General features: G+C 39.0%; 6 protein-coding genes across 6 annotated transcripts in view; 3 read left to right on the top strand and 3 right to left on the bottom strand.

Moving 5' to 3' along the window:
* The window catches only part of LOC104708399 (WAT1-related protein At5g07050), a 3,615-nt gene extending 3,002 nt beyond the window's left edge, over positions 1-613 (bottom strand). Inside the window, exons 1-3 of the mRNA XM_010424959.2 lie at positions 404-613; positions 226-288; positions 12-128 (exon numbers count right to left, since the gene is read on the bottom strand). Coding sequence (XP_010423261.1) covers positions 12-128; positions 226-288; positions 404-612 — 389 coding nt within the window. The 5' untranslated portion in view covers position 613. The remainder of the gene's footprint in view (positions 1-11; positions 129-225; positions 289-403) is intronic.
* LOC104708397 (zinc finger CCCH domain-containing protein 4-like) lies at positions 1,978-12,376 on the top strand. The gene is made up of 5 exons (XM_019228932.1): positions 1,978-2,110; positions 2,335-2,533; positions 10,961-11,032; positions 11,192-11,415; positions 11,534-12,376. The coding sequence occupies exons 1-5, from the start codon at positions 2,007-2,009 to the stop codon at positions 12,222-12,224; spliced, it is 1,290 nt and encodes a 429-aa protein (XP_019084477.1). The 5' UTR covers positions 1,978-2,006; the 3' UTR covers positions 12,225-12,376.
* LOC104708398 (dr1-associated corepressor homolog) lies at positions 12,497-14,912 on the bottom strand. The gene is made up of 6 exons (XM_010424958.2): positions 14,615-14,912; positions 14,042-14,114; positions 13,847-13,940; positions 13,459-13,599; positions 13,326-13,383; positions 12,497-13,236 (listed from the first exon to the last, which is right to left on the bottom strand). The coding sequence occupies exons 1-6, from the start codon at positions 14,645-14,647 to the stop codon at positions 12,748-12,750; spliced, it is 888 nt and encodes a 295-aa protein (XP_010423260.1). The 5' UTR covers positions 14,648-14,912; the 3' UTR covers positions 12,497-12,747.
* On the bottom strand, positions 15,621-18,992 carry LOC104708396 (CBL-interacting serine/threonine-protein kinase 2-like). Its single transcript, XM_010424956.2, has 2 exons — positions 17,493-18,992; positions 15,621-17,324 (listed from the first exon to the last, which is right to left on the bottom strand). Exon 2 carries the CDS (start codon positions 17,311-17,313, stop codon positions 15,946-15,948), a length of 1,368 nt encoding a protein of 455 aa, XP_010423258.1. The 5' UTR covers positions 17,314-17,324; positions 17,493-18,992; the 3' UTR covers positions 15,621-15,945.
* Positions 19,662-21,461, top strand: LOC104708395 (spermidine coumaroyl-CoA acyltransferase-like). The gene is made up of 2 exons (XM_010424955.2): positions 19,662-20,425; positions 20,612-21,461. The coding sequence occupies exons 1-2, from the start codon at positions 19,786-19,788 to the stop codon at positions 21,322-21,324; spliced, it is 1,353 nt and encodes a 450-aa protein (XP_010423257.1). The 5' UTR covers positions 19,662-19,785; the 3' UTR covers positions 21,325-21,461.
* LOC104708394 (40S ribosomal protein S4-3-like) lies at positions 21,661-23,342 on the top strand. The gene is made up of 5 exons (XM_010424954.2): positions 21,661-21,751; positions 22,076-22,153; positions 22,262-22,442; positions 22,525-22,622; positions 22,710-23,342. The coding sequence occupies exons 1-5, from the start codon at positions 21,749-21,751 to the stop codon at positions 23,124-23,126; spliced, it is 777 nt and encodes a 258-aa protein (XP_010423256.1). The 5' UTR covers positions 21,661-21,748; the 3' UTR covers positions 23,127-23,342.

Below are 24,427 nucleotides of genomic sequence, written 5' to 3'. Positions count from 1 at the left end.
TATTTACGTACCGAAATAAAACGGCTAAGATAAAGGTCATGGCCGGAAGCATGTTACTCATGGCGCACGAGAACGTGGGCGACGTATATTTCAACCCCATATAGTAGAAGTTTTGGTCGATCACCGGCCTGTAAAATTTGTTTATCGTATAAAATGTTAACTCTCTTTCTTTGTATTTTTTCCAAAGGAAACGTAGTTAAATAGAGACATTGAATAAGTAACAACCCGAGAAGGCCTAGAATGAATAGTTGCATGAAAATGGTGAACGTTATTTTCGGCTGAGCTTTCCTGTAGAAAATATAAAATCCGGAGTTAGAAACAAATTACAATTTTATCTTTTTATTGGTGAATAAGAAATTAAATAATGTCATGATGAAGAAAAAATTAAAGTGGATATAATTACCTTTCGAAGAAGAAAGCAAAGGGTGCGATAACGGCGGTGGCGATTGCATGGCGGTAGACGACAAGGACATAGTGGCTCATACCGGTATTGAGGGATATTTTGGTAATTATGTTCATTCCGGCGTACCCAAACTGGAGAGATATCATGGCAAAGTAGGGTTTAGAGCTTGTGAGAAAGCTCTCACAGCTACTAAGCTCCTCCATCGACATGATGTTTTAATGTTGTGTGTTTGAGTAAAAAATTTGTGGTAGTGGTCTTATGTATTTATAGTAAAACGCAACGCAGTAACTACATATAGTTTTCTATTTGTTAAATTATTTATACGTTTCTTGGTTGACATCACTATCTCACCTCCCCTCTATAGTCATTGGGACTCAAATATACAGGTCGAATCCCCTTTAATTAATCATAGATAACCAGTCGAAATACTATGTACACTTCCATTAGGCAAATTATGAAATTATGAAACGAATCTATCAATATCGATCCGTCCTCGTGATCAATAGCTAATTTACCAAAAAAATGAGTTAGGAGGAATGGTCTAATTAATCGCTAACTAATGTAGGTATTAAATTTATTTTTCCCTTCTGATCTTCCAAGTACAAGATTTTGAGGGACAGATAATTGTTACATCAGTTAATATCATCAAATTTCCGACCTATACAACTCAACGTTCAAGGTTCTAGCCAATAATCAAAAGCGCACTTTTGATTTTAGTAGCTAAAAAGATGCCTAGAGTGTGATAATGCACTTTTGCATGATTCGAGAAGAAACAGATATAGATGTTGTTTATTGGGGGGAAAAAAACGGGGGAAAAGAAATGGTAGGGTAGGGGACACGTGGAAGGTAATGGGAGGGTTTAAGAGGAACATGTAAGGCATCATTGTAGTGACTCTTGAGGTAAGCAAATAAATGACAAAGAAGGCATTAAGGTGACATGCATGAAAGTTAAATCTTCGAACTTAGACCATTTGATAATATAAAATCATCCAAAAGCTAAGTTACCCCTTCACGAAAGTAAATAACTCTTTCTAATCAAACGGCTAGAATCACATCTTACAGGAAAATGAGACACGATGTGTCAATTTTGAGTGAGTAAGGAGGATGAGTAGAAACGGTTTCGTGTCCTCACAAATTTGGAGTGTGAAATGATGACTTACAAAAAAAAAATGCAAGGAAAAGAAGAGCAGGAGCCAAAAGATACATTTTTTTTCTTTCTCTACATAATCAGACTAACTACTCTATTTCAATCCTACATCAGGTTTCCTACTAATACCAACTTGGCAAGCAAGGAAAGAAATGACAATCTCTTAAATCTTGCAAGTTCCTCCGTTGCGACATTTTATTTACCCTAGGCTTGCCATAAATAAGAACGACAATCTTTATGGACCGACTAAAAGCCCATTTAGTGCAAATAAGAACGGGCCAATTTCCAATCTTCTGGGCCCGAACTAATGTGTTGTTGTTGAGATAACCGAAAAAGTCACCCAAATAAAAAAGTCAAAACCGACTCTCTGCCCTATTATAAAAAAATGTACCGCCACAAGCCCTAAGCCCTAAGGTATCATCGATCATCGAGTAAATCAGGAGGAGGAGAAAGAGAATGGCTCACAGAATATTGCGAGATCATGGAGCCGATGGATGGGAACGCTCCGATTTCCCAATCATCTGCGAATCATGCCTCGGTGACAATCCTTACGTTCGAATGATGATTTTCTCGTTTTCAATAATCTTTCCTTTCGAATCTCATCTCTCTTATATTGCTCGTTGATGATTTCTATGTATATTGGAGTGGTTCACTAAGTAATCTATATAGCTTTAGGGTTGGTAGTAGACTAGTAGTTATCAGATTCGTTGCACTGTGGTTTTTATTATTTATTTGTATTTTGTGTTTCCTGATCGATGTGTTTGTTGTATTTGTTTAATATGCAGACCCGAGCGAATTATAATAAGGAATGCAAGATATGTACACGCTCTTTCACGTTTTTTAGGTGGCAGCCTGGCCGTGATGCTAGATTCAAAAAGACTGAAATCTGTCAGACTTGCTCCAAGCTGAAAAATGTATGCCAAGTCTGTCTTCTGGATCTCGATTATGGTCTTCTTGTTCAGGTCAGAGACACCGCACTCAACATCACTACTGTTCGATTAAGCTTGAAATAGCTTAAGGCCTAAGAAAAATATATTTAGGAGGATAAGCTAAATATACATATTTGTGTTTTAGGAATAATCAAAATAAGTTATTTTTCCTATTTTAGATTAGGAAATTGGTGTTGAGAGTTTTTTATATTTAAGGTGATGCAAGAGAGTTGTAAAACCTAAGAGATTTGAGAGCTTTAGGTTTTTGAGTTATTTTTCCTAAAGATTAATAAAAGAGAGTTTTTCTTGTTCTTGATTCAAAGTTCTTAGTTCAATATTTGGTATCAGAGCTAGAAACCAAAGGCGTTAAGAAGAAGAAGGCGAGAGGCTTTATCTTGTGAAGTTAAAACCATGAGTGAGATAATTTCAGCAACAACCTCAACCGCAGCAAACATACCGCAAGAAACTGGTTCCTCGTCCATCAAGTGTCCGATGCTTACCCTTACCAACTACACGGTCTGGTCTATGCGCATAACTTTGACGCTGAAGGTCCACAAAGTATGGGAGTCAATTGAACCTGGAACAAGCGACGAAGAGAAGAATAATATGGCGAAAGCCTTGCTGTTCCAATTCATACCTGAAGCATTAATTCTACAAGTTGGAAACCTTGAAACCTCAAAAGCTGTTTGGGATGCTATAAAAACAAGACATATGGGAGCAGAGAGGGTCAAAGAAGCTAGACTACAGACTCTGATGGCCGAATTCTACCAAGGAAAAGATACATACACATTGTGGCTTCTCTTGAACAAGTTATTGACTTGAACACCACGACCTTTGAAGATATTGTGGGAAGGTTGAAAACTTACGAAGAAATAATCTCCAAAGAAGAGGATCATCAAGACGATCAAGGAAAGCTCATGTGCGTTACTGCAGAATCACAATCATATCAGGCTCCTTATAATTCTGGATGAGGAAGAGGTCAAGGTGGAAGATTTTATGGAAGAGGAAGAGGACGCGGACGATATGGTTATCCTCCGAACAACGGCTATCGACAAGAGCGAGACACATCTAAAGTCATCTGCTACAGATGTGACAAGACATGACATTATGCGTCGAATTGCCCAGATAGACTTCTCAAGCTTCAAGAGACACTCGAGAATGAACAGAATAAGACACAAGAAGCTGATGCATTGATGATGCACGAGGTGGTGTACCTCAATGAAAGAAATGTGAAACCTAATGAATTTGAAACACACACAGATGGTGATAATGTGTGGTATTTGGACAATGGTGCTAGCAACCATATGAGCGGAAATCGGTCATATTTCTCAAGGATTGACGAGACGGTCACGGGAAAGGTATGATTTGGTGATGATTCACGCATTGACATAAAAGGAAAGGGATCTATTCTTTTTGTAACTAAGAATGGAGAAAGGAAGGTGCTAGCCGATGTCTACTTTATACCGGACTTGAGGAGCAACATAATTAGTCTACATGACCGTGATGGTAAGCTTTTGGTAAAGGTAAATAGGTCTCGAAATCGATTGTACAAGGTGACTATGGAAACAGAGCATACAAAATGGTGCTTGCAACTTCAGACAGTGAGTGAATCAGCAAAGTGGCATGCAAGGTTAGGACATATCGGTATAGAGAGCATGAAGACAATGGTAAAGAAAGAATTAGTCACAGGGATGCCGAGTATTGAAAATGAAAAAGAGTTATGTGCTTCATGCTTGCTTGGGAAGCAAATAAGAAAAGTTTGGCCTCAAGCAATATCATATCAAGCCACACACACGCTTGAGCTCATACACGGAGACCTTTGCGGACCAATCACTCCTGCTACAGCTGCGCGGAAAAGATACATCTTTGTACTCATTGACGACTATTCCCGCTACATGTGGTCGATCCTCTTGAAAGAAAAAANAGACTTCTCAAGCTTCAAGAGACACTCGAGAATGAACAGAATAAGACACAAGAAGCTGATGCATTGATGATGCACGAGGTGGTGTACCTCAATGAAAGAAATGTGAAACCTAATGAATTTGAAACACACACAGATGGTGATAATGTGTGGTATTTGGACAATGGTGCTAGCAACCATATGAGCGGAAATCGGTCATATTTCTCAAGGATTGACGAGACGGTCACGGGAAAGGTATGATTTGGTGATGATTCACGCATTGACATAAAAGGAAAGGGATCTATTCTTTTTGTAACTAAGAATGGAGAAAGGAAGGTGCTAGCCGATGTCTACTTTATACCGGACTTGAGGAGCAACATAATTAGTCTACATGACCGTGATGGTAAGCTTTTGGTAAAGGTAAATAGGTCTCGAAATCGATTGTACAAGGTGACTATGGAAACAGAGCATACAAAATGGTGCTTGCAACTTCAGACAGTGAGTGAATCAGCAAAGTGGCATGCAAGGTTAGGACATATCGGTATAGAGAGCATGAAGACAATGGTAAAGAAAGAATTAGTCACAGGGATGCCGAGTATTGAAAATGAAAAAGAGTTATGTGCTTCATGCTTGCTTGGGAAGCAAATAAGAAAAGTTTGGCCTCAAGCAATATCATATCAAGCCACACACACGCTTGAGCTCATACACGGAGACCTTTGCGGACCAATCACTCCTGCTACAGCTGCGCGGAAAAGATACATCTTTGTACTCATTGACGACTATTCCCGCTACATGTGGTCGATCCTCTTGAAAGAAAAAAGCGAAGCACTTGACAAATTCAAGATCTTTAAATCGATGGTCGAGCAAGAAACAAGAACTTCCATTAGAACGTTTCGAACATATCGTGGTGGCGAGTTTGTTTCACAGGAATTTCAAACCTTTTGTAATAATACGGGTATTAAAAGGCATCTGACGACACCGTACTCTCTTCAACAAAATGGTGTTGTTGAGCGACGAAACAGGACGTTATTGGAGATGACAAGGAGCATTTTAAAACATATGATTTTGCCGAATTACCTATGGGGAAAGCTGTGAGGCATGCTACTTACCTTATCAATAGGGTGGCTACAAGAACCTTGGTCGATAAGACTCCATATGAAGCTTTCACCTTGAAGAAACCAAATATCGAGCATATACGGGTCTTTGGTTGTATATCGTATGCAAAAACAGAGACTCCACACCTTAAAAAGCTGGATGATATATCAAGAGCACTTGTACACTTAGGAACTGAACCTGGTTCAAAAGAGTACCGTTTATTGGATCCATCAAGTCGAAGGATCATAGTAAGTAGAGATGTGGTCTTCGATGAGAGTAAAAGCTGGAACTGGGTGAATCTACAGCAGGATACAGTCAACGATTCGGGAAACTTCAGCATAATCTTTGGAGAATTTGGTAATAACGGCATTCGGGAGGAAGAGACAGTGCAAGAACCAGAGATAAACGAAACAGAGGAGGCGGAAGAAATAGAGGAAATAGAAGAAATAGAGGAGATTAGTGAAGAATATGATGTTGACGATGAGGTCACCATTGAAACAGAGAATCTAAGAGAACATTCAACTGCTCAAGCTCCGGTAAGAAAGTCAGGAAGACAAACAAAGAGGCCAAATTATTTGAATGACTATGTTTTGCTAGCCGAGATTGAAGGTGAGCGACTCCTACTTGCAATAGACGAAGAACCTTGGGATTATAGTGAGGCAAAAGGAGAAAAACATTGGATTGAGGCATGTGAAGAAGAAATAGGATCCATAACAAAGAACAACACTTGGGANTAGGTGGCAGCCTGGCCGTGATGCTAGATTCAAAAAGACTGAAATCTGTCAGACTTGCTCCAAGCTGAAAAATGTATGCCAAGTCTGTCTTCTGGATCTCGATTATGGTCTTCTTGTTCAGGTCAGAGACACCGCACTCAACATCACTACTGTTCGATTAAGCTTGAAATAGCTTAAGGCCTAAGAAAAATATATTTAGGAGGATAAGCTAAATATACATATTTGTGTTTTAGGAATAATCAAAATAAGTTATTTTTCCTATTTTAGATTAGGAAATTGGTGTTGAGAGTTTTTTATATTTAAGGTGATGCAAGAGAGTTGTAAAACCTAAGAGATTTGAGAGCTTTAGGTTTTTGAGTTATTTTTCCTAAAGATTAATAAAAGAGAGTTTTTCTTGTTCTTGATTCAAAGTTCTTAGTTCAATATTTGGTATCAGAGCTAGAAACCAAAGGCGTTAAGAAGAAGAAGGCGAGAGGCTTTATCTTGTGAAGTTAAAACCATGAGTGAGATAATTTCAGCAACAACCTCAACCGCAGCAAACATACCGCAAGAAACTGGTTCCTCGTCCATCAAGTGTCCGATGCTTACCCTTACCAACTACACGGTCTGGTCTATGCGCATAACTTTGACGCTGAAGGTCCACAAAGTATGGGAGTCAATTGAACCTGGAACAAGCGACGAAGAGAAGAATAATATGGCGAAAGCCTTGCTGTTCCAATTCATACCTGAAGCATTAATTCTACAAGTTGGAAACCTTGAAACCTCAAAAGCTGTTTGGGATGCTATAAAAACAAGACATATGGGAGCAGAGAGGGTCAAAGAAGCTAGACTACAGACTCTGATGGCCGAATTCTACCAAGGAAAAGATACATACACATTGTGGCTTCTCTTGAACAAGTTATTGACTTGAACACCACGACCTTTGAAGATATTGTGGGAAGGTTGAAAACTTACGAAGAAATAATCTCCAAAGAAGAGGATCATCAAGACGATCAAGGAAAGCTCATGTGCGTTACTGCAGAATCACAATCATATCAGGCTCCTTATAATTCTGGATGAGGAAGAGGTCAAGGTGGAAGATTTTATGGAAGAGGAAGAGGACGCGGACGATATGGTTATCCTCCGAACAACGGCTATCGACAAGAGCGAGACACATCTAAAGTCATCTGCTACAGATGTGACAAGACATGACATTATGCGTCGAATTGCCCAGATAGACTTCTCAAGCTTCAAGAGACACTCGAGAATGAACAGAATAAGACACAAGAAGCTGATGCATTGATGATGCACGAGGTGGTGTACCTCAATGAAAGAAATGTGAAACCTAATGAATTTGAAACACACACAGATGGTGATAATGTGTGGTATTTGGACAATGGTGCTAGCAACCATATGAGCGGAAATCGGTCATATTTCTCAAGGATTGACGAGACGGTCACGGGAAAGGTATGATTTGGTGATGATTCACGCATTGACATAAAAGGAAAGGGATCTATTCTTTTTGTAACTAAGAATGGAGAAAGGAAGGTGCTAGCCGATGTCTACTTTATACCGGACTTGAGGAGCAACATAATTAGTCTACATGACCGTGATGGTAAGCTTTTGGTAAAGGTAAATAGGTCTCGAAATCGATTGTACAAGGTGACTATGGAAACAGAGCATACAAAATGGTGCTTGCAACTTCAGACAGTGAGTGAATCAGCAAAGTGGCATGCAAGGTTAGGACATATCGGTATAGAGAGCATGAAGACAATGGTAAAGAAAGAATTAGTCACAGGGATGCCGAGTATTGAAAATGAAAAAGAGTTATGTGCTTCATGCTTGCTTGGGAAGCAAATAAGAAAAGTTTGGCCTCAAGCAATATCATATCAAGCCACACACACGCTTGAGCTCATACACGGAGACCTTTGCGGACCAATCACTCCTGCTACAGCTGCGCGGAAAAGATACATCTTTGTACTCATTGACGACTATTCCCGCTACATGTGGTCGATCCTCTTGAAAGAAAAAAGCGAAGCACTTGACAAATTCAAGATCTTTAAATCGATGGTCGAGCAAGAAACAAGAACTTCCATTAGAACGTTTCGAACATATCGTGGTGGCGAGTTTGTTTCACAGGAATTTCAAACCTTTTGTAATAATACGGGTATTAAAAGGCATCTGACGACACCGTACTCTCTTCAACAAAATGGTGTTGTTGAGCGACGAAACAGGACGTTATTGGAGATGACAAGGAGCATTTTAAAACATATGATTTTGCCGAATTACCTATGGGGAAAGCTGTGAGGCATGCTACTTACCTTATCAATAGGGTGGCTACAAGAACCTTGGTCGATAAGACTCCATATGAAGCTTTCACCTTGAAGAAACCAAATATCGAGCATATACGGGTCTTTGGTTGTATATCGTATGCAAAAACAGAGACTCCACACCTTAAAAAGCTGGATGATATATCAAGAGCACTTGTACACTTAGGAACTGAACCTGGTTCAAAAGAGTACCGTTTATTGGATCCATCAAGTCGAAGGATCATAGTAAGTAGAGATGTGGTCTTCGATGAGAGTAAAAGCTGGAACTGGGTGAATCTACAGCAGGATACAGTCAACGATTCGGGAAACTTCAGCATAATCTTTGGAGAATTTGGTAATAACGGCATTCGGGAGGAAGAGACAGTGCAAGAACCAGAGATAAACGAAACAGAGGAGGCGGAAGAAATAGAGGAAATAGAAGAAATAGAGGAGATTAGTGAAGAATATGATGTTGACGATGAGGTCACCATTGAAACAGAGAATCTAAGAGAACATTCAACTGCTCAAGCTCCGGTAAGAAAGTCAGGAAGACAAACAAAGAGGCCAAATTATTTGAATGACTATGTTTTGCTAGCCGAGATTGAAGGTGAGCGACTCCTACTTGCAATAGACGAAGAACCTTGGGATTATAGTGAGGCAAAAGGAGAAAAACATTGGATTGAGGCATGTGAAGAAGAAATAGGATCCATAACAAAGAACAACACTTGGGATTTGATGGAGCGTCCAGTTGGAGTTAAACCTATCGGACTAAAGTGGGTATTTAAAATCAAACGTAACTCCGATGGTAGCATAAATAAGTATAAGGCAAGACTTGTGGCAAAGGGATATGTGGAAAAACACGGCATAGACTACGATGAAGTATTTGCCCCGGTTGCACGCATTGAAACAATTCGTTTCATTCTTTCACTAGCGGCTTCAAACGGCTGGGAAGTTCATCATCTCGATGTAAAAACGGCCTTTCTTCATGGAGAACTAAAAGAGGTAGTCTATGTGAATCAACCTGAAGGTTTTGAGGTCCAAGGTTCTGAAGATAAGGTGTATAGGCTTAACAAGGCACTCTACGGGTTACGTCAAGCACCAAGAGCGTGGAATAATAAGCTGAATCAGATCCTTAAAGAGTTGAACTTCACTAAGTGCTTCAAGGAACCCTCACTATATCGGAAGCAAGAAGAGGAGGATCTCCTTGTTGTGGTGGTGTATGTGGATGATCTACTTGTAAGTGGTTCTAACCTAAACATGATACTTGATTTTAAAAGGGATATGGCGTCAAGATTTGAGATGAGTGATTTAGGAAAGCTGACCTACTACCTTGGGATTGAAGTTCTGCAACACGCAAATGGGATCACTTTGAGCCAAGAGAGATATGCGAATAAGATCTTAGTTGAAGCTGGAATGGAACAATGTAACTCTGTTTATATACCCATGGATGCTGGCTTGAAGCTATCTAAAGCACAACAGGAGCGAAATATTGACGAGAAAAGAGTATAGACAAAGCATTGGTTGCCTTAGATACTTACTCCACACTCGACCTGATCTCTCTTATTGGTTGGGGTGTTAAGCAGATATATGCATGAGCCAAAGGAATCCCATGGAGCAGCCTTGACACAGGTTATTAGATACTTAAGAGGCACCACTTCTCTTGGTCTTATGTATAATCGTGAAGGGAAAAACAGTTTGGTCGGATATAGTGATAGCAGTCACAACTCGGATGAAGATGATGGTAGAAGTACAACAAGTCACATGTTTTATCTAGGTGCTAGTCCGATTAATTGGTGTACACAGAAGCAATCTACGGTTGTTATGTCGTCATGCGAGGCTGAGTATATGGCTGGTACTGAAGCGGCGAAGCAAGCAATCTGGCTTCAAGACCTGCTTGCCGAAGTGACTGGTTCTGCTAGTGAGAAAATCCCAATTTTGCTGGATAAGAAATCGGCAATAGAGCTTACAAGAAATCCGGTGTTTCTTGGTAAAACCAAGCATATACATAGGAGATACCATTTCATAAGAGAATGCGTCGAGAAAGGTTTAATAGAAGTGGAGCATGTTCCTGGAACAGAGCAAAAGACAGATATTTTAACTAAGACACTTGGGAGAATAAAGTTCAAGGAGATGAGAGAGTTCATTGGAGTTCAAGACTTGAAGATGAGTGATTTCAAGCTTAAGGAGGAAAATGTTGGATTAAGCTTGAAATAGCTTAAGGCCTAAGAAAAGTATATTTAGGAGGATAAGCTAAATATACATATTTGTGTTTTAGAAATAATCTAAATAAGTTATTTTTCCTATTTTAGATTAGGAAATTGGTGTTGAGAAATTTTTATATTTAAAGTGATGCAAGAGAGTTGTAAAACCTAAGAGATTTGAGAGCTTTAGGTTTTTGAGTTATTTTTCCTAAAGATTAATAAAAGAGAGTTTTTCTTGTTCTTGATTCAAAGTTCTTAGTTCAATAACTACTCATGACTCTATCCCTAGGAGCGATGTCAACAGAAAGTACTTTGCTGAGCATCATGACCAAAAGGTATGAACTATGAACCATGTTTCATTCTTCTTTTTTTTTTTTCAACGTCGCTCTTGGTTTGAGAGTTTGCTTAGGTTATGTGAATGATTGATGATGACTAAGTCTAGTTTCCTCACGGTAACTTATCCAAGTTATTTTGATTATCTCTCTCTTACGTAGACTAGAGCTGGGCTGGATTATGGATCTTCATTCGGGAAGATGCCACCTAATGATATTATTTCAAAGCTCGAAAGAACAACACCATACTATAAAAGGAACCGACCACATCTTTGTAGTTTCTACACCATTGGTGAGTGTAACAGAGGTGCCGGATGTGCATACCGGCATGAGATGCCCGAAACAGGAGAGCTATCCCATCAAAACATCAAAGATCGTTATTATGGGTAAGCTAATTTCTTCTATATTGCTGTATGTAACTATGTATTAGTATCTCTGAATTTTTTACTCACGCCAAACAGAGTTGTTGGTTTGAATTGTGTTTCTCTTTATTCTTTTTAACAGTATTAACGATCCAGTCGCAATGAAGTTACTTGGAAAAGCTGGTGATATGGGCCCTTTCCCACCACCAGAGGATGAAAGCATCAGAACGCTTTACGTCGGTGGACTTAACTCGATAACCCTCGAGCAGGACATCCGAGACCGATTCTACGCTTACGGAGAAATGGAATCTGTCAGAATCTTGCCCAAGAAAGCCTGTGCGTTTGTCATATACACAACCCGAGAAGGAGCAGAGAAGGCCATGCAAGGGCTCTCCAACAAGCTAGTCGTCAACGGTCAGAGGCTAAAACTCACATGGGCAAGACCACCTCAGGTCCCTAAGCCTGATCAAGGTGGTTCCAACCAACAGCAACAGGGCAGTGTGGCTCATTGTGGTTTACTACCTCGAGCAGTTATATCTCAACAGACCCCACCGATGCAGCAGTTCTATATGCACGCACCAGGACCTTTTTACCCATCCATGGACCCGCAGAGAATGGGTGGCCACATTTCTACCCAAGAGGGAGGTGGTTCAACTTCAAGCACCAGTGAGAACAACGGAGCTTCTTCTTCTTCTTCTTCTTCTTCTTCTCACCTGATGCCTCCACACCAGCCATACCGGCAACCCCCATATGAATATAAGTCGTTGCCTTACCAGCTCCAGTATCCTCCTAACCATCATCATCCAGGTCCTGTGCACCAATATGCCAACTAAGAAAGAACATTACTTTATAAAGTTCATATAAAACATGTAAGTTCAATTAGCCAAACTTATTATAGAATTCCTCCCCTTCATCTCAACCATGATTTCCTTCCCATACACTCATGTTAATTTTTTTAATTTTTTTTTTTTGCTCAACATCAACTTTTCATTATCCCAAATGATACAACCAAATCAAAAGCACATTACACTCATGTTCATTTTGGACTGAGTAACAGAAGAGTCTTGAAGTTTCAAGATATAGCCAAAAAAAATGGTAATTTAACTTTTCACAAGTCAAACCTCTTAACCTAATGGGCATTAAATTGGACCCATTAGGGTTAGACTTTCAGAAATAATAACACTATTTAATTCAACTTTACAAAAAAAATGCAGGAAAAGGAAGAGCAAGAGCCAAAAGATACATTTTTTTCTACATAAACAGACAAATATTAATGATACTACTCTATTTCAATCCTAGATCATGTTTCCTACTAAAACCAACTTCGATAACACTAACGAGGCTGTGGTCTCATTATCAGCTTTCCTCCTCGTCATAATCTTCTTCGTCTTCGTCTAACCTCTTACTCATATTAGCAAGCTGCACGGGATCGATATTGCCCATATTCGGGATGGACCAACATGGATATTCCTCTGTTTTCATTTCCTTCGAGGCTGTGATTACCGGCGCCTTTATCTCGACGTCGAGAGATTGTGTGTTCAGATCAAAACCCCGACCCAACCCTGAGTTTGTGTCGTTGTTACCTTCTTCGGGACTTTGCAGCTCTTGCTTTGTCTGGCAAGACCGCTCATCCACATCCTTCTTCTCACTGTCATGTTGTTGTGATGGTGCAGGCATCTTGATTTCGTTTTGAGTAAGTGGTGGTGCTACTAATATGGCTGGATCTATCTCCATCTCGCGATGATGAAGAAGCTCTCTTTCTGCTGTTTTTGCACTTCGTCCACGCCCCCTTCCACGCCCTCTGCCTCGACCCCTTCCACTGATTCCCGCATGCCCCATCTCGTGCTGCATTGTTGACAAAATATGAAGCATCATATCAGGACACATTCATAAACCTAAAACGAAAGAGAATAGTGAGCAGAAGAATCGCTCACCACTTTGGTTTTCTTTAAGTCCTCATCGCTGTCATTAACTTCATCACCCGGCGGCTTCCTGAAGTAACTTTTAACAGGGTCTTGGAAAAATAAATCAAGTTATGGAGATAATAGATGTTAACAAAGATCAAACCTTCTCTTAGAGATACTGCGGTCATCCATGGCTACATCAGCATGGCCTTGACTTTGACCATGCCCATGGCCATAGTCAGGAACTTTGCTTACAACTTCCCTTAGAAAATCAAACACATTGTATCTTTCGACACAGTTTTTTCTGTAGAGAATAGACAAATCAACGAATTGGGATGTGGAATATAAAAAGTGATGAACACAATGACGGCTAGAGAAAAATGTAAAGAAATAAAGTTCTGTGACAAAAAACTAGTAACATGCTATAGTAGCTTAGTGAAAAACTGACAACAGGTTAGTTGATAGCTATAGCATCTGAAAACTCAAGTAAATTAGAATCGTTTTCGGCAATGAGCAAGCGTGCAGTGAGAAGCAATAAGAGATGAACTTACAGGTGAAGTGAGCTGACGGTCTTGGCTCCTCGTTGAAGAGTAATTTCATAAGTATGATCACAAAGGTCTTGTAAGAATAATTCCAAAGCTTTTGCTGTAATAAGTAAGTAGATGAAAAGTTAATGAAAAACATTAAACAAGTCCAATACAGAGTAGGTAATAATAATAGGAGGTAATGTGTTGACTCTGACTCACAAACTAAGACAGGAACCGCCAAAGCGATCTTGCCAACATCCTCGTCAGCTTGCATAATTTTCTTTATGCGAGCCTGAAAATTCGCAGAGATAACAGGGGAAGAGAGGGTAACTATCTCCGAGGCTCAAAGCATATATTAAAAAGTTGGCAACTTTCAAAAGAAACACTACGCAAATGGTATTTGTGCACAAACAAGAACACACTACAGAGCATAGAAAACTATCAAAGGCCAAAGCTACTGGAAACGAAATAACTTTTTAAGTGATGGTGAATTGATTCGAGCGGTTTGCGACCATAAAAACAAAACTCCTCTGCATTCAATAGAGGACCTTGATGATGATGCATGCAACCAGATAGACAAAATCCCAAAACACAAACTGGCTCACATATCAAGACATCGAAACAGAGACAAACATACAAACTCAAAATCAAAATACAATTTTTTTTTTTTTTGGGTCATCAAAATCGTAGAAAAAGTATGAAACTTTGGAACAACCAAATCGATTCAATAAAGCAGAAAGACATGAGACTAAAAAAAACCCAAAAAAGAGAAAAAGAAAAAAAAGAACTTACAGCAGGGAAACGAGTGTCGAGCTTCTTCCTCATGATATGTTTGTTGAATCCCAGAGAAACGCTTCGAAAGAAAAGAACGAAACACACACAAAAGTCCTTCAGATTCGAAATTAAAGAAGGCAAACCAATTCTTTACTATTTTTTTTAACAAAGGAATATTTTTTTTTTTTGTTTGTTTGTATGAAAGGAGTTGGTGGTGGATGGCCACAACATCCACAACAACAAAACCAGATCTAACGACGATTTCTTCCTCCCGAATTGTTCGTCCGTACAACACTCCCCCACGTATTAACTTTTTTTTTTTTTTTTGTCAATCCCCCCCCCCCTCACGATTTAACCATATACAATAAATCAATTAAAAATCAAATAAGCAAAAAGACGAAATTACCCCTTTCTCGGATTCAAGCTTAAGAAAATAAAAAAAAGTCCGGGTTTTGTTCAAACTACTCTCCGTTCGTTAAAGGTTCTGCTTTTGTGTGAACAAAGGAACGAATAAACGTCTGAAGCCTTCTTTTGGACAGAGATGACTCTGTTTATGTTTTCAAAGGTTTCATATCCCANATGTTGAAAAAAAAAAAAAAAAAAAATATGTATCTTTGAAAACAGAGACAAAGTCATCTCTCGAAGAGAAGACTCTCAGACGTGTTCTATTGTTTCATTTGCCAAAATTCGTGCAAGGGAAATTGGTGACTAGGGTTTTGCAAGAAGGTAATGAGACATTTATATGCAAGCTAGCTTAAAAGATATACCAAAAGCCATTTTTTCGTTACTTCAAATTAACGAAACGTCAATTACTCTCAGTCAAACGTCAATCGTTTTATCTTCCTAATCAATTTTAATGTCTCATTTATTTTATTAATTTTTCTGTTTTCTATTTACAGCTTTTATTAGTAGTAATAAATTCATAATTGTGATTCATTCCCTCTCTCACCCACTCCGGACGACTAATAAACCGTAAATATTGTTGGGTGGGTCGGTAATACAAAATCTTGGTGCTGCTATTGTATCTCGATCAAATCTTCAGTCATTCATATACGGTAGTACTCAAAGTTACACAATACAAGTTCAAAACTTCACGCGAGAGCTCGTAATTGTTACAACAATCAACTTTCTCTACAATTTTTTTTTGCTAGGCTATATATGTAAAAAAACAATCTCAACTTTGTGTATGTTTTCCTCTCCTCTGCTTTTGTTTCTCATAGTTATCTCGTTCGTTTGAGGTTTCCTTGATGCTGCTTCTCTTTCAGCTTAAGCCGCGAGAGAGTTTCTCGTCTTCTTTGTGTTCCTCCTACAACTCCTGTGCTTGCTTCTGTTTTCTATGCAGCTTCGCACTACAATGGTTCTTGCTCTTCTTGTTCATCCTGCGGTAACTGCTCTTCTTTCTTCTCCTTCTCTCCTTGCCAAACCCAAACAATATCTGCCAGAGCAGGTCTAAGATCCTCCTCCACTAGCTTCTGATACTCTATTGTATCCCCATTACATTTCTTGACTTCAACCAGGTGAAACGTAGGCGTCACTTGGAATATCTCTGCATCCATCGTCAAAACTCCTTTCCTTCCTTCTTTTAACCGTTCCAGTTTAAACAAGCCTGCGTCTTGCTTTCTTATCTTCAGCTTAAGGCACTTGGCAACATCCTCTAGCTTAGAAATGATCTCTGAAGCAGGTTTCCGAGACGCGAATCTTGATTCTCTCTTGTCATACAAGTCCCCCAAAAGTCCTGCCAGATCAAACCCCATAGACAAAGCGATAATATCAAAAGCGTTCAAGTTTGCAAGCTGAGGCGGCTCGTGGCTTTCTCCGTTTTCACTTGGACCTGCACCTCCAGCAGCTTCCACTGGACTATTAGCAGCAGCTTCTCTGACTTGTTTCTCCATCTTTCTTTGCTTCAACTGCAAACCTTTTCTGAACCAAGAACTCTCCTTGATTTTAGCAATAGTGATTCTAGTCTCATGGTGAGGGTCCAACATCTTACACAAAAGTCTCTTTACTTCAGGAGCAAACCAGGTGGGACACTTGAAGTCTGCTTTACCTATCTTCCTATACATCTCCATGAGATTAGAGTCATGAAAAGGAAGATAGCCAGCCAAAAGCACAAACAAGACAACACCACAAGACCAAATATCCGCTTTCGTACCATCATATCCTTTACGGTTAATAACCTCGGGGGCAACATAAGCAGGTGTACCACAAGTCGTATGCAAAAGACCATCTTGACGTTTGCAATCAGCAAGCGCGCTTAAACCAAAATCAGAAACCTTGAGATTGTCATTATCATCCAACAAGAGATTCTCCGGCTTAATGTCACGGTGATAAACTCCACGACTATGGCAAAAATCAACCGCGCTGATAAGCTGGTAAAAATATTTCCAAGCAACATCTTTAAGTTTGCCTTTTGCAACCTTGTTGAAAAGCTCACCGCCTTTACAATACTCGATGACAAAGTAAATCCTAGACTTGGTTGCCATAACTTCGTATAACTGGACGACGTTAGGGTGTTTAGCAATCCTCATGACAGAGATCTCTCGTTTGATCTGCTCGCTTAGCCCGACTCTCATAACCTTGTCTTTATCAATCATCTTGATAGCTACACCGTCGTTTGTATGATTGCTCCTTCCGTAATATACTTTTGCAAAAGTGCCTTGACCCAATAACCTCCCAACCTCGTATCTACTAGTTAATACACTTGGTTTGTTCTCCATCCTAATCTAGTCTAAATGTAGCAACAACAAAAGATCACTTTTTTCAAAACCACAAAGCACAACGATTGTATTAAGACTCGAGAGACTTTATAAACCAACCCCTACCTAGATCAGATTGAGAAGCAGAACCCTGAGAACCCAATTCGAAAGAGAGAGAAAGGAAGAAGAATGAATATCACCTTTTGATTGGAGCGACGAATTCGAAACAACAGAAGATGAAGTTTGGATCTCTCTCTCTCTCTCTCTCTCTCTATCTCTCTGCATTCGTTTTTTTGTCGACCAATCACACCAGTGGACTCAGTTCTGTTCCTCTGTGTCTCTGTCTAAATTTTCTTTTATTTATATTTTTGGGATTCTTATTTTAAATAAAAAAGAAAAGAAACATCTAACATAAGATTTTTATTTATTAGAAAAAGAGGAAGTGAAATAGACAGAGGGGCATGTGTTGCCCGTGGGATTGTCCACCTAATGCGCAATTATGCACTGTTGCGATCGTTTTGGTTTTATTTTATTTTCCCTTTTAGGTGATTTTGTGATTTTTAAACGATTAAAGCATCCTATTTATTTATATTTTTGTGCCGACGATAAAGCCTTTTTGTTTTTTTTTTGTGCCGATCGACGATAAAAGCATCCTATTTAAAGCTGTTGTTTGTTTAAACTTTAAACTTTAAACCAATTCGTAATACTTTAGAAACAACCACAACACATAAAATCTAGGTTTGTTGCCCAAAAAAATAAAATAAAAGTCTAGGTTTGTTTTGGATTACGTCTCAACTCTCAAATAGTCAAATCACAATTATGAATTATCTATGCATTTTGCTAGGGAAGATTCAAATTTTGATTGTAGCGATTTTTTTAACTCTTTTCTAATACTTTTGAGTTTTTACTATATATGCTAAATTTCTAACTTTTACTTTTTTTTTCCCACATTTCTAACCTTTTTTGGTTCTGCCCTGTATATAAGGGGAAGTTAATAAATGGGGAAGAAGTGGCAATCAAGAAACTGTCTCTAGCATCTGGTCAAGGTTTAGTGGAGTTCAAGAACGAAGCTATGCTTATTGCGAAACTTCAACACACAAATCTTGTTCAGGGTTTAGGATGTTGTATCGAGAAAGATGAGAAAATTTCTAACTTTTACTATTCATCATAATTAATAGGGAAATATTTACAAACGATCATTCAACATTTATTATTTTAAAATCTTTTCTAATTGCATCTCATGTAATTAATTACATTCTCTGTAAGAAAATAATTATTCTAAATATTATATTTTATTATGTGTTAGATTTTAAAATAAGTTTTAATGAACTATTTTCTTAAGATTTATGAGGATATATATCAAAAAGTGACACAAAAAAAAGGAAAATAATTTATTTCTATGGATCACTTGCTACTACATCATACATTAATTTCAGTTTGTTTCATAATTTTTTCACTAAACTTCAACTTTACTTAATAAAAATATCTGCAAAATTCTAAAATGAAATTTATAAAAACATACCTCGACATAAAGAGGAGTTGGGAATGGTACAGATGACAGATACAATCATAAAGTGTGGATGGGCAAAAATTAGAATTAAAGAGAACAAGTGTCTGAGACGAAGCTATATTTATTGTTGCAGATGCATGGTTTGGCGTCATAGGTTCATCATCATAGAAAGCGATATAACAATGCTTGAGGAGATCACTGGGGTGCTTTGAGCAGGTTGAAATTCATAAAGAAAGATAACCCAAATGATTACTACAAACACTATTGCATATGGAGAAGACGAGCTGTTCTACATTAAATGGTACAACACATAATTCAATTACCGTGTCCCGGCCACTAACTGATGATCATTCTCTTAAGTCTATCTCTATATGTATCATGTATGCATATTTGACCATGTCATCGTACGTGGCTCCTCATAACTGACTTAACAAGCCATTAATTTACTAAACTTGTCTTTATTTTACGGTTTCAAGAGTTTTGATGTCGATGTTCTCCAAATAGAAACCTAATATTTATAAGATAACTTAAATTAAATAAATCCACTAGAAAATATTTAGATAGAGCAAATGATGCTCAGTGATGAATACGTGAGGACAAGGCTACCACCACCACAAATCAAAAACGCGTTTTCTTCGTTTTTCTCACTCCTCCGCACATCAACGTATCCATTGATGCATTTGACTTACCACGTTACTCCATTTTTATATGTATAGCTACAGTTATTTTTGGACTAATTCTTTTAGTCTAGTTACTTCCTACATTTTTCTTCAATATAAAAAGTGTTGAAAGGGATTAGGATAAAGTAACCAAGCATTTTGTATGAATATAAAAATAAGACTTGACTTTGCAGTTTCCATTTCCTATCTTCAAAGTCATATCTTACCAAACTCACATCTCTAGCTATTATATCCACTATATCTTCTTACAAATTGTGTATACATATTTTACACCCAAATAGTGCATGTGATAAAGAAATCGAGATGGGAAGCCAAGGTATGAGTTCATCGAGTCCCTTTGTGGTGAAGAGATCTCAAGTGGTTATAGTGAAACCCTCAAAGGCAACACCTGAAGTCTCTCTTTCTCTCTCGACATTTGACAACGATCCTTTCCTCGAAACCCTGGCCAAAACTATCTATGTCTACGCTCCACCATCCCCCAAAGAAAATGTCCACGATCCGGTTTCCCTTTTTCAGCAAGCTCTCTCTCATGCTCTTGTCTATTACTACCCACTTGCGGGAAAACTTCACCGTGGATCCGACGACCATAGACTAGAGTTGAGGTGCAGTCCGGCGGAAGGAGTGCCCTTTGTTAGGGCGACGGCAGACTGCACTCTCTCTTCCCTCAACTATTTGGAGGACATGGACGCAGACTTATACCAACTCGTACCTTCTGACGTAGCTGAGCCGACTGGTGGTTACAACCCTCTGGCTTTGCAGATCACTCTGTTTGCATGCGGAGGGATCACTCTTGCAACGGCTCTCTCTCATTCCTTGTGTGATGGTTTTGGTGCGTCTCAGTTTTTCAAAGCCTTAACTGAGCTCGCAGCAGGAAAGACACAACCTAGCATCATCCCCGTTTGGGACAGAAACTGTCTCACCTCTGACAACCTAAGCGTAAACGGTATACATGTTAACTAATTATAACCAAATATATATAGTAGATTAGACGCACTAAAAGTTAGCTTTGAGTTCCGGATCAATTTCAGTTGACAATAGTTGATTGCTCCATATATCTTTATATATAGTTTTAATTTTTATTTGTGATGTAATAGATTTCTAATTAACAGTTGTACATATATATAATTAGGGCAAGTGGAGGATGGACAAACTCCCAAGCTGGTTGACTTCGGGGAGGCTTGCTCTTCTGTGGCAACTTCTCCCTACACACCAACCAACGACATGGTATGTGAGATACTCAACGTGACACCCGAAGATATTAGTCAACTCAAGGAGAAGGTTGCGGGGGAAGTCACGACTCTAGAGATTCTTGCAGCCCACGTTTGGAGATCAAGGTGCAGGGCCTTGAAGCTGAGTCCCGATGGAACCTCTCTATTCGGGATGGCCGTGGGTATACGCCGCATTGTGGATCCACCGTTACCGGAAGGCTACTACGGAAACGCATTCGTCAAGGCCAATGTAGCCATGAAGGCTGGCGAGCTAAACAACTCACCCTTGTCCCATGTAGTGACTCTCATCAAAGAGGCTAAAAGAGCGGCACTAGAGAAGAAGTACGTGTTGGAGCAGCTAAGAGAGATAGAGAGAACGTTGAAGATGAATGTAGCGTTTGAAGGAGGGAGCGGAGCGTTCATGCTGCTCACTGATTGGAGACAGCTTGGATTGCTAGACGAAGTTGATTTTGGGCATGGAGGATCGTTGAACATAATACCGTTGGTTCCTAAATATTTGCCGGATATATGTATTTTCTTGCCGAGGAAGCACGGTGGTGTTAGGGTACTGGTCACATTGCCCAAACCTGCAATGAGCAACTTCAAGGAACACATGATGATTAGTATGAAATGATAAAGTGGATAAGTGTAACTCACAATATTTATTTAATTATGAAAAGGGACCTCATGCATTGCTTGGTGTTTACTGTTTTCCTGCTTTGTCAAGCCTTTACATTTGCAAAACGTTATGAATATATTTTTACTTACCAATGACTTAGTGCCACCTCAGCAACAAGTTTTTTAATAAAATTTGCGATGACAAAAAATAAACAAATTCTCAATAACAACGATAAATTAATTTAGGGCTTTAGGGGGCTTTTGACTCAGGGCCTTTAGTTAAATCAAGAATTTAAATGGGCCTTTACTAACTAACTAAGCCCAATAATTATATACGCGAGCAATTCTAGGGTTTTAGGTTTTTTTTTTCTTTCCATTTGATATATATTGTCGAGTGAGCTTGAAGGCGCAGCCGCAGAGGAATCAGAGCACCTGCAAACATGGTTCGTCTTCTCAATTTCTTGCTTTACTATCAATTTATGTTAAATCTCTGCGTATCTTTCTCTTCTGCTCTGTTGTATCTTGACATGGATGTTCGATTATTGGTGTGTTGTTAGTTTCCGTAGGACAATGGCAACTATAGTTTGCTCGTTTCATGCCGTTAGACAGTATGTTCTGTTTTGTTTTGGTTTAGATTGTAGAAATTTAGGCAACTGGAATGTTCAAACCGCGATGTTCTGTTATATTTTGACAATTGAGCTTATATCAAATGTGATAACTTTGTATTCATTGATTTTGATCTTTTATGTGTTAATGTGATTTTGCAGGCAAGAGGATTGAAGAAGCATCTAAAGAGGCTTAATGCCCCCAAGCATTGGATGCTTGACAAACTTGGTGGTGCCTTCGTAAGTTTTTTTTTGTTTGTTTCAGACTTGTGGATCCAGACCATTCCTTACATTTCTATGTATTGTTGTTGATGTGTTGTTAATGTTTATTTATGCTGTTTATTACAGGCTCCCAAGCCATCGTCTGGACCTCACAAGTCGAGGGAGTGTCTTCCTCTTGTCCTGATCATCAGGAACAGGTTGAAGTATGCTTTGACTTACCGTGAAGTTATCTCTATCTTGATGCAAAGGCATATCCAAGTTGATGGAAAAGTTAGGACTGACAAGACTTACCCTGCTGGCTTCATGGGTACGTTTCTTTTTTGGTTATACCCTCCCCTTTTGTTGCATGTATTGATAACTGACCTAAGTTACAATTTGATTTTGAGTAGATGTTGTATCCATCCCCAAGACAAATGAGAACTTCCGTCTTCTGTATGACACCAAGGGACGTTTCCGTCTCCACTCCATCAAGGATGAGGAAGCAAAGGTTTGATGCATGTTCTTTTCAAATATCTGACTATATGGGTAGTGATTGGAATTTAGAAGTATAATGTCTGGTTTGTTGTCTGCGCAGTTCAAGCTCTGCAAGGTTAGGTCTATCCAGTTTGGTCAGAAGGGTATCCCTTACCTGAACACTTATGATGGTCGCACTATCCGTTACCCTGACCCGCTCATCAAACCTAACGACACCATCAAGCTGGACCTTGAGGCGAACAAGATTGTTGAGTTCATCAAGTTTGACGTGGGTAACGTTGTGATGGTGACAGGAGGCAGAAACAGAGGGCGTGTTGGTGTGATTAAGAACAGGGAGAAGCATAAGGGAAGCTTTGAGACGATACACATTCAAGACTCAACAGGACATGAGTTTGCCACTAGGTTGGGCAATGTGTTCACCCTCGGCAAAGGAACAAAGCCATGGGTGTCTCTACCAAAGGGCAAAGGTATTAAGCTGACCATCATTGAGGAAGCGAGGAAGAGACTTGCTTCTTAACAAGCTGCTTAAACTTCATCAAGACTCATTTCGTTCTACTTTGTCCTAGACTCGCTGCTTGTCTCAGTTTTTTTAGCATATCTCTTTTCTTATGTTGTTGACTTTGGAAAAAAACCCATCAAAAAAATAGCTGAGAAGAGCGTTTTGTAATGTTTGTATGGTGGATTTTTTTTTTGGTTATTTACAGTTTAAATCAGATGACAATTGCTTAGTCCACTCCTTTGCTTTGCGGTATTAGTTGTTGAGAGATAAGAATTATATCTGTTTTGGCATTCAGTAAATGGTAGTTCTCTAGGGTTCTTGAAAGTGTTGTGATTAGAGCCGCCTTAAACAAAAGTCTTAACATTTGGGTGTTTTGAATACACACGCTTCACACTGATTAGAGCCGCCTTAGTGTACAAGTTCTAGTTAACTGAATTTTTTGCTTCAGAGCCTTTGAACATTTGACTTAAACTATTGATTCTCCTTTGATATCGATAAGAAAGATGTTTGTAGCCAATATGCCAATAAGAGTTACGTTTCTAGCTTAAACGGACAACCATCATGATCCTGCACAAGTAGTTTCAATCAGGTACTTGTAAGAACCACAGTAAGATTCTTATAACTCTTAACCATGAAATAGTTGTACATATTGATTATTGAGTGCCAGACTCATACTCATCACCCACAAGAATACAAGATACAAATATATATATATATATATATATATATATATATTTCCCACTTTCACAAAGTTTGTTGCTGTGCCCTTGCAACATAAAAGGCCTAACTAACTCTTGCAATCCTTCCCATTAGACTTCCGTTTTTCATAAGTTCTTCCTGAAGGTTTGTTCAAAAATAAAGACCTGCCAAGCAAGCGCACCTGTCATGGCAAAGGTCAGATAACTCCCTTCCTTACTCTGTCTTTTACATCTGTGGTCAGTTGGAAAGACCAAACAAAAACCTCTGCAAGTGTTAATTTATATTCCTTTCTTTGTCAACGAGGGTTGATTAGGATCAACGAGAGTTGATGATATGATTAGATCATCATGAGATGATATGATCAGATCAACGAGACTTGATGGGAGGATCATCGAGAGATGATATGATCAGATCAACTAGAGTTTATTCGAGGATCATCTAGAGATGATATATGAGATCAACGATGGTTGATAGGAGCATTACTAAGAGATGATAACAAGATCAACGATGGTTGATAGGAGCATTACCAAGAGATGATAACAAGATCAACGATGGTTGATTGGAGCATTACCTAGAGATGATAACAAGATCAACGATGGTTGATTGGAGCATTACCTAGA

Source organism: Camelina sativa, chromosome 8, assembly GCF_000633955.1.
Source record: "Camelina sativa cultivar DH55 chromosome 8, Cs, whole genome shotgun sequence".
Classification (NCBI taxonomy): domain Eukaryota; kingdom Viridiplantae; phylum Streptophyta; class Magnoliopsida; order Brassicales; family Brassicaceae; genus Camelina; species Camelina sativa.
The sequence above is the reverse complement of the archived record's forward strand: the minus strand, read 5'-3'. Positions and strand labels throughout refer to the sequence as shown.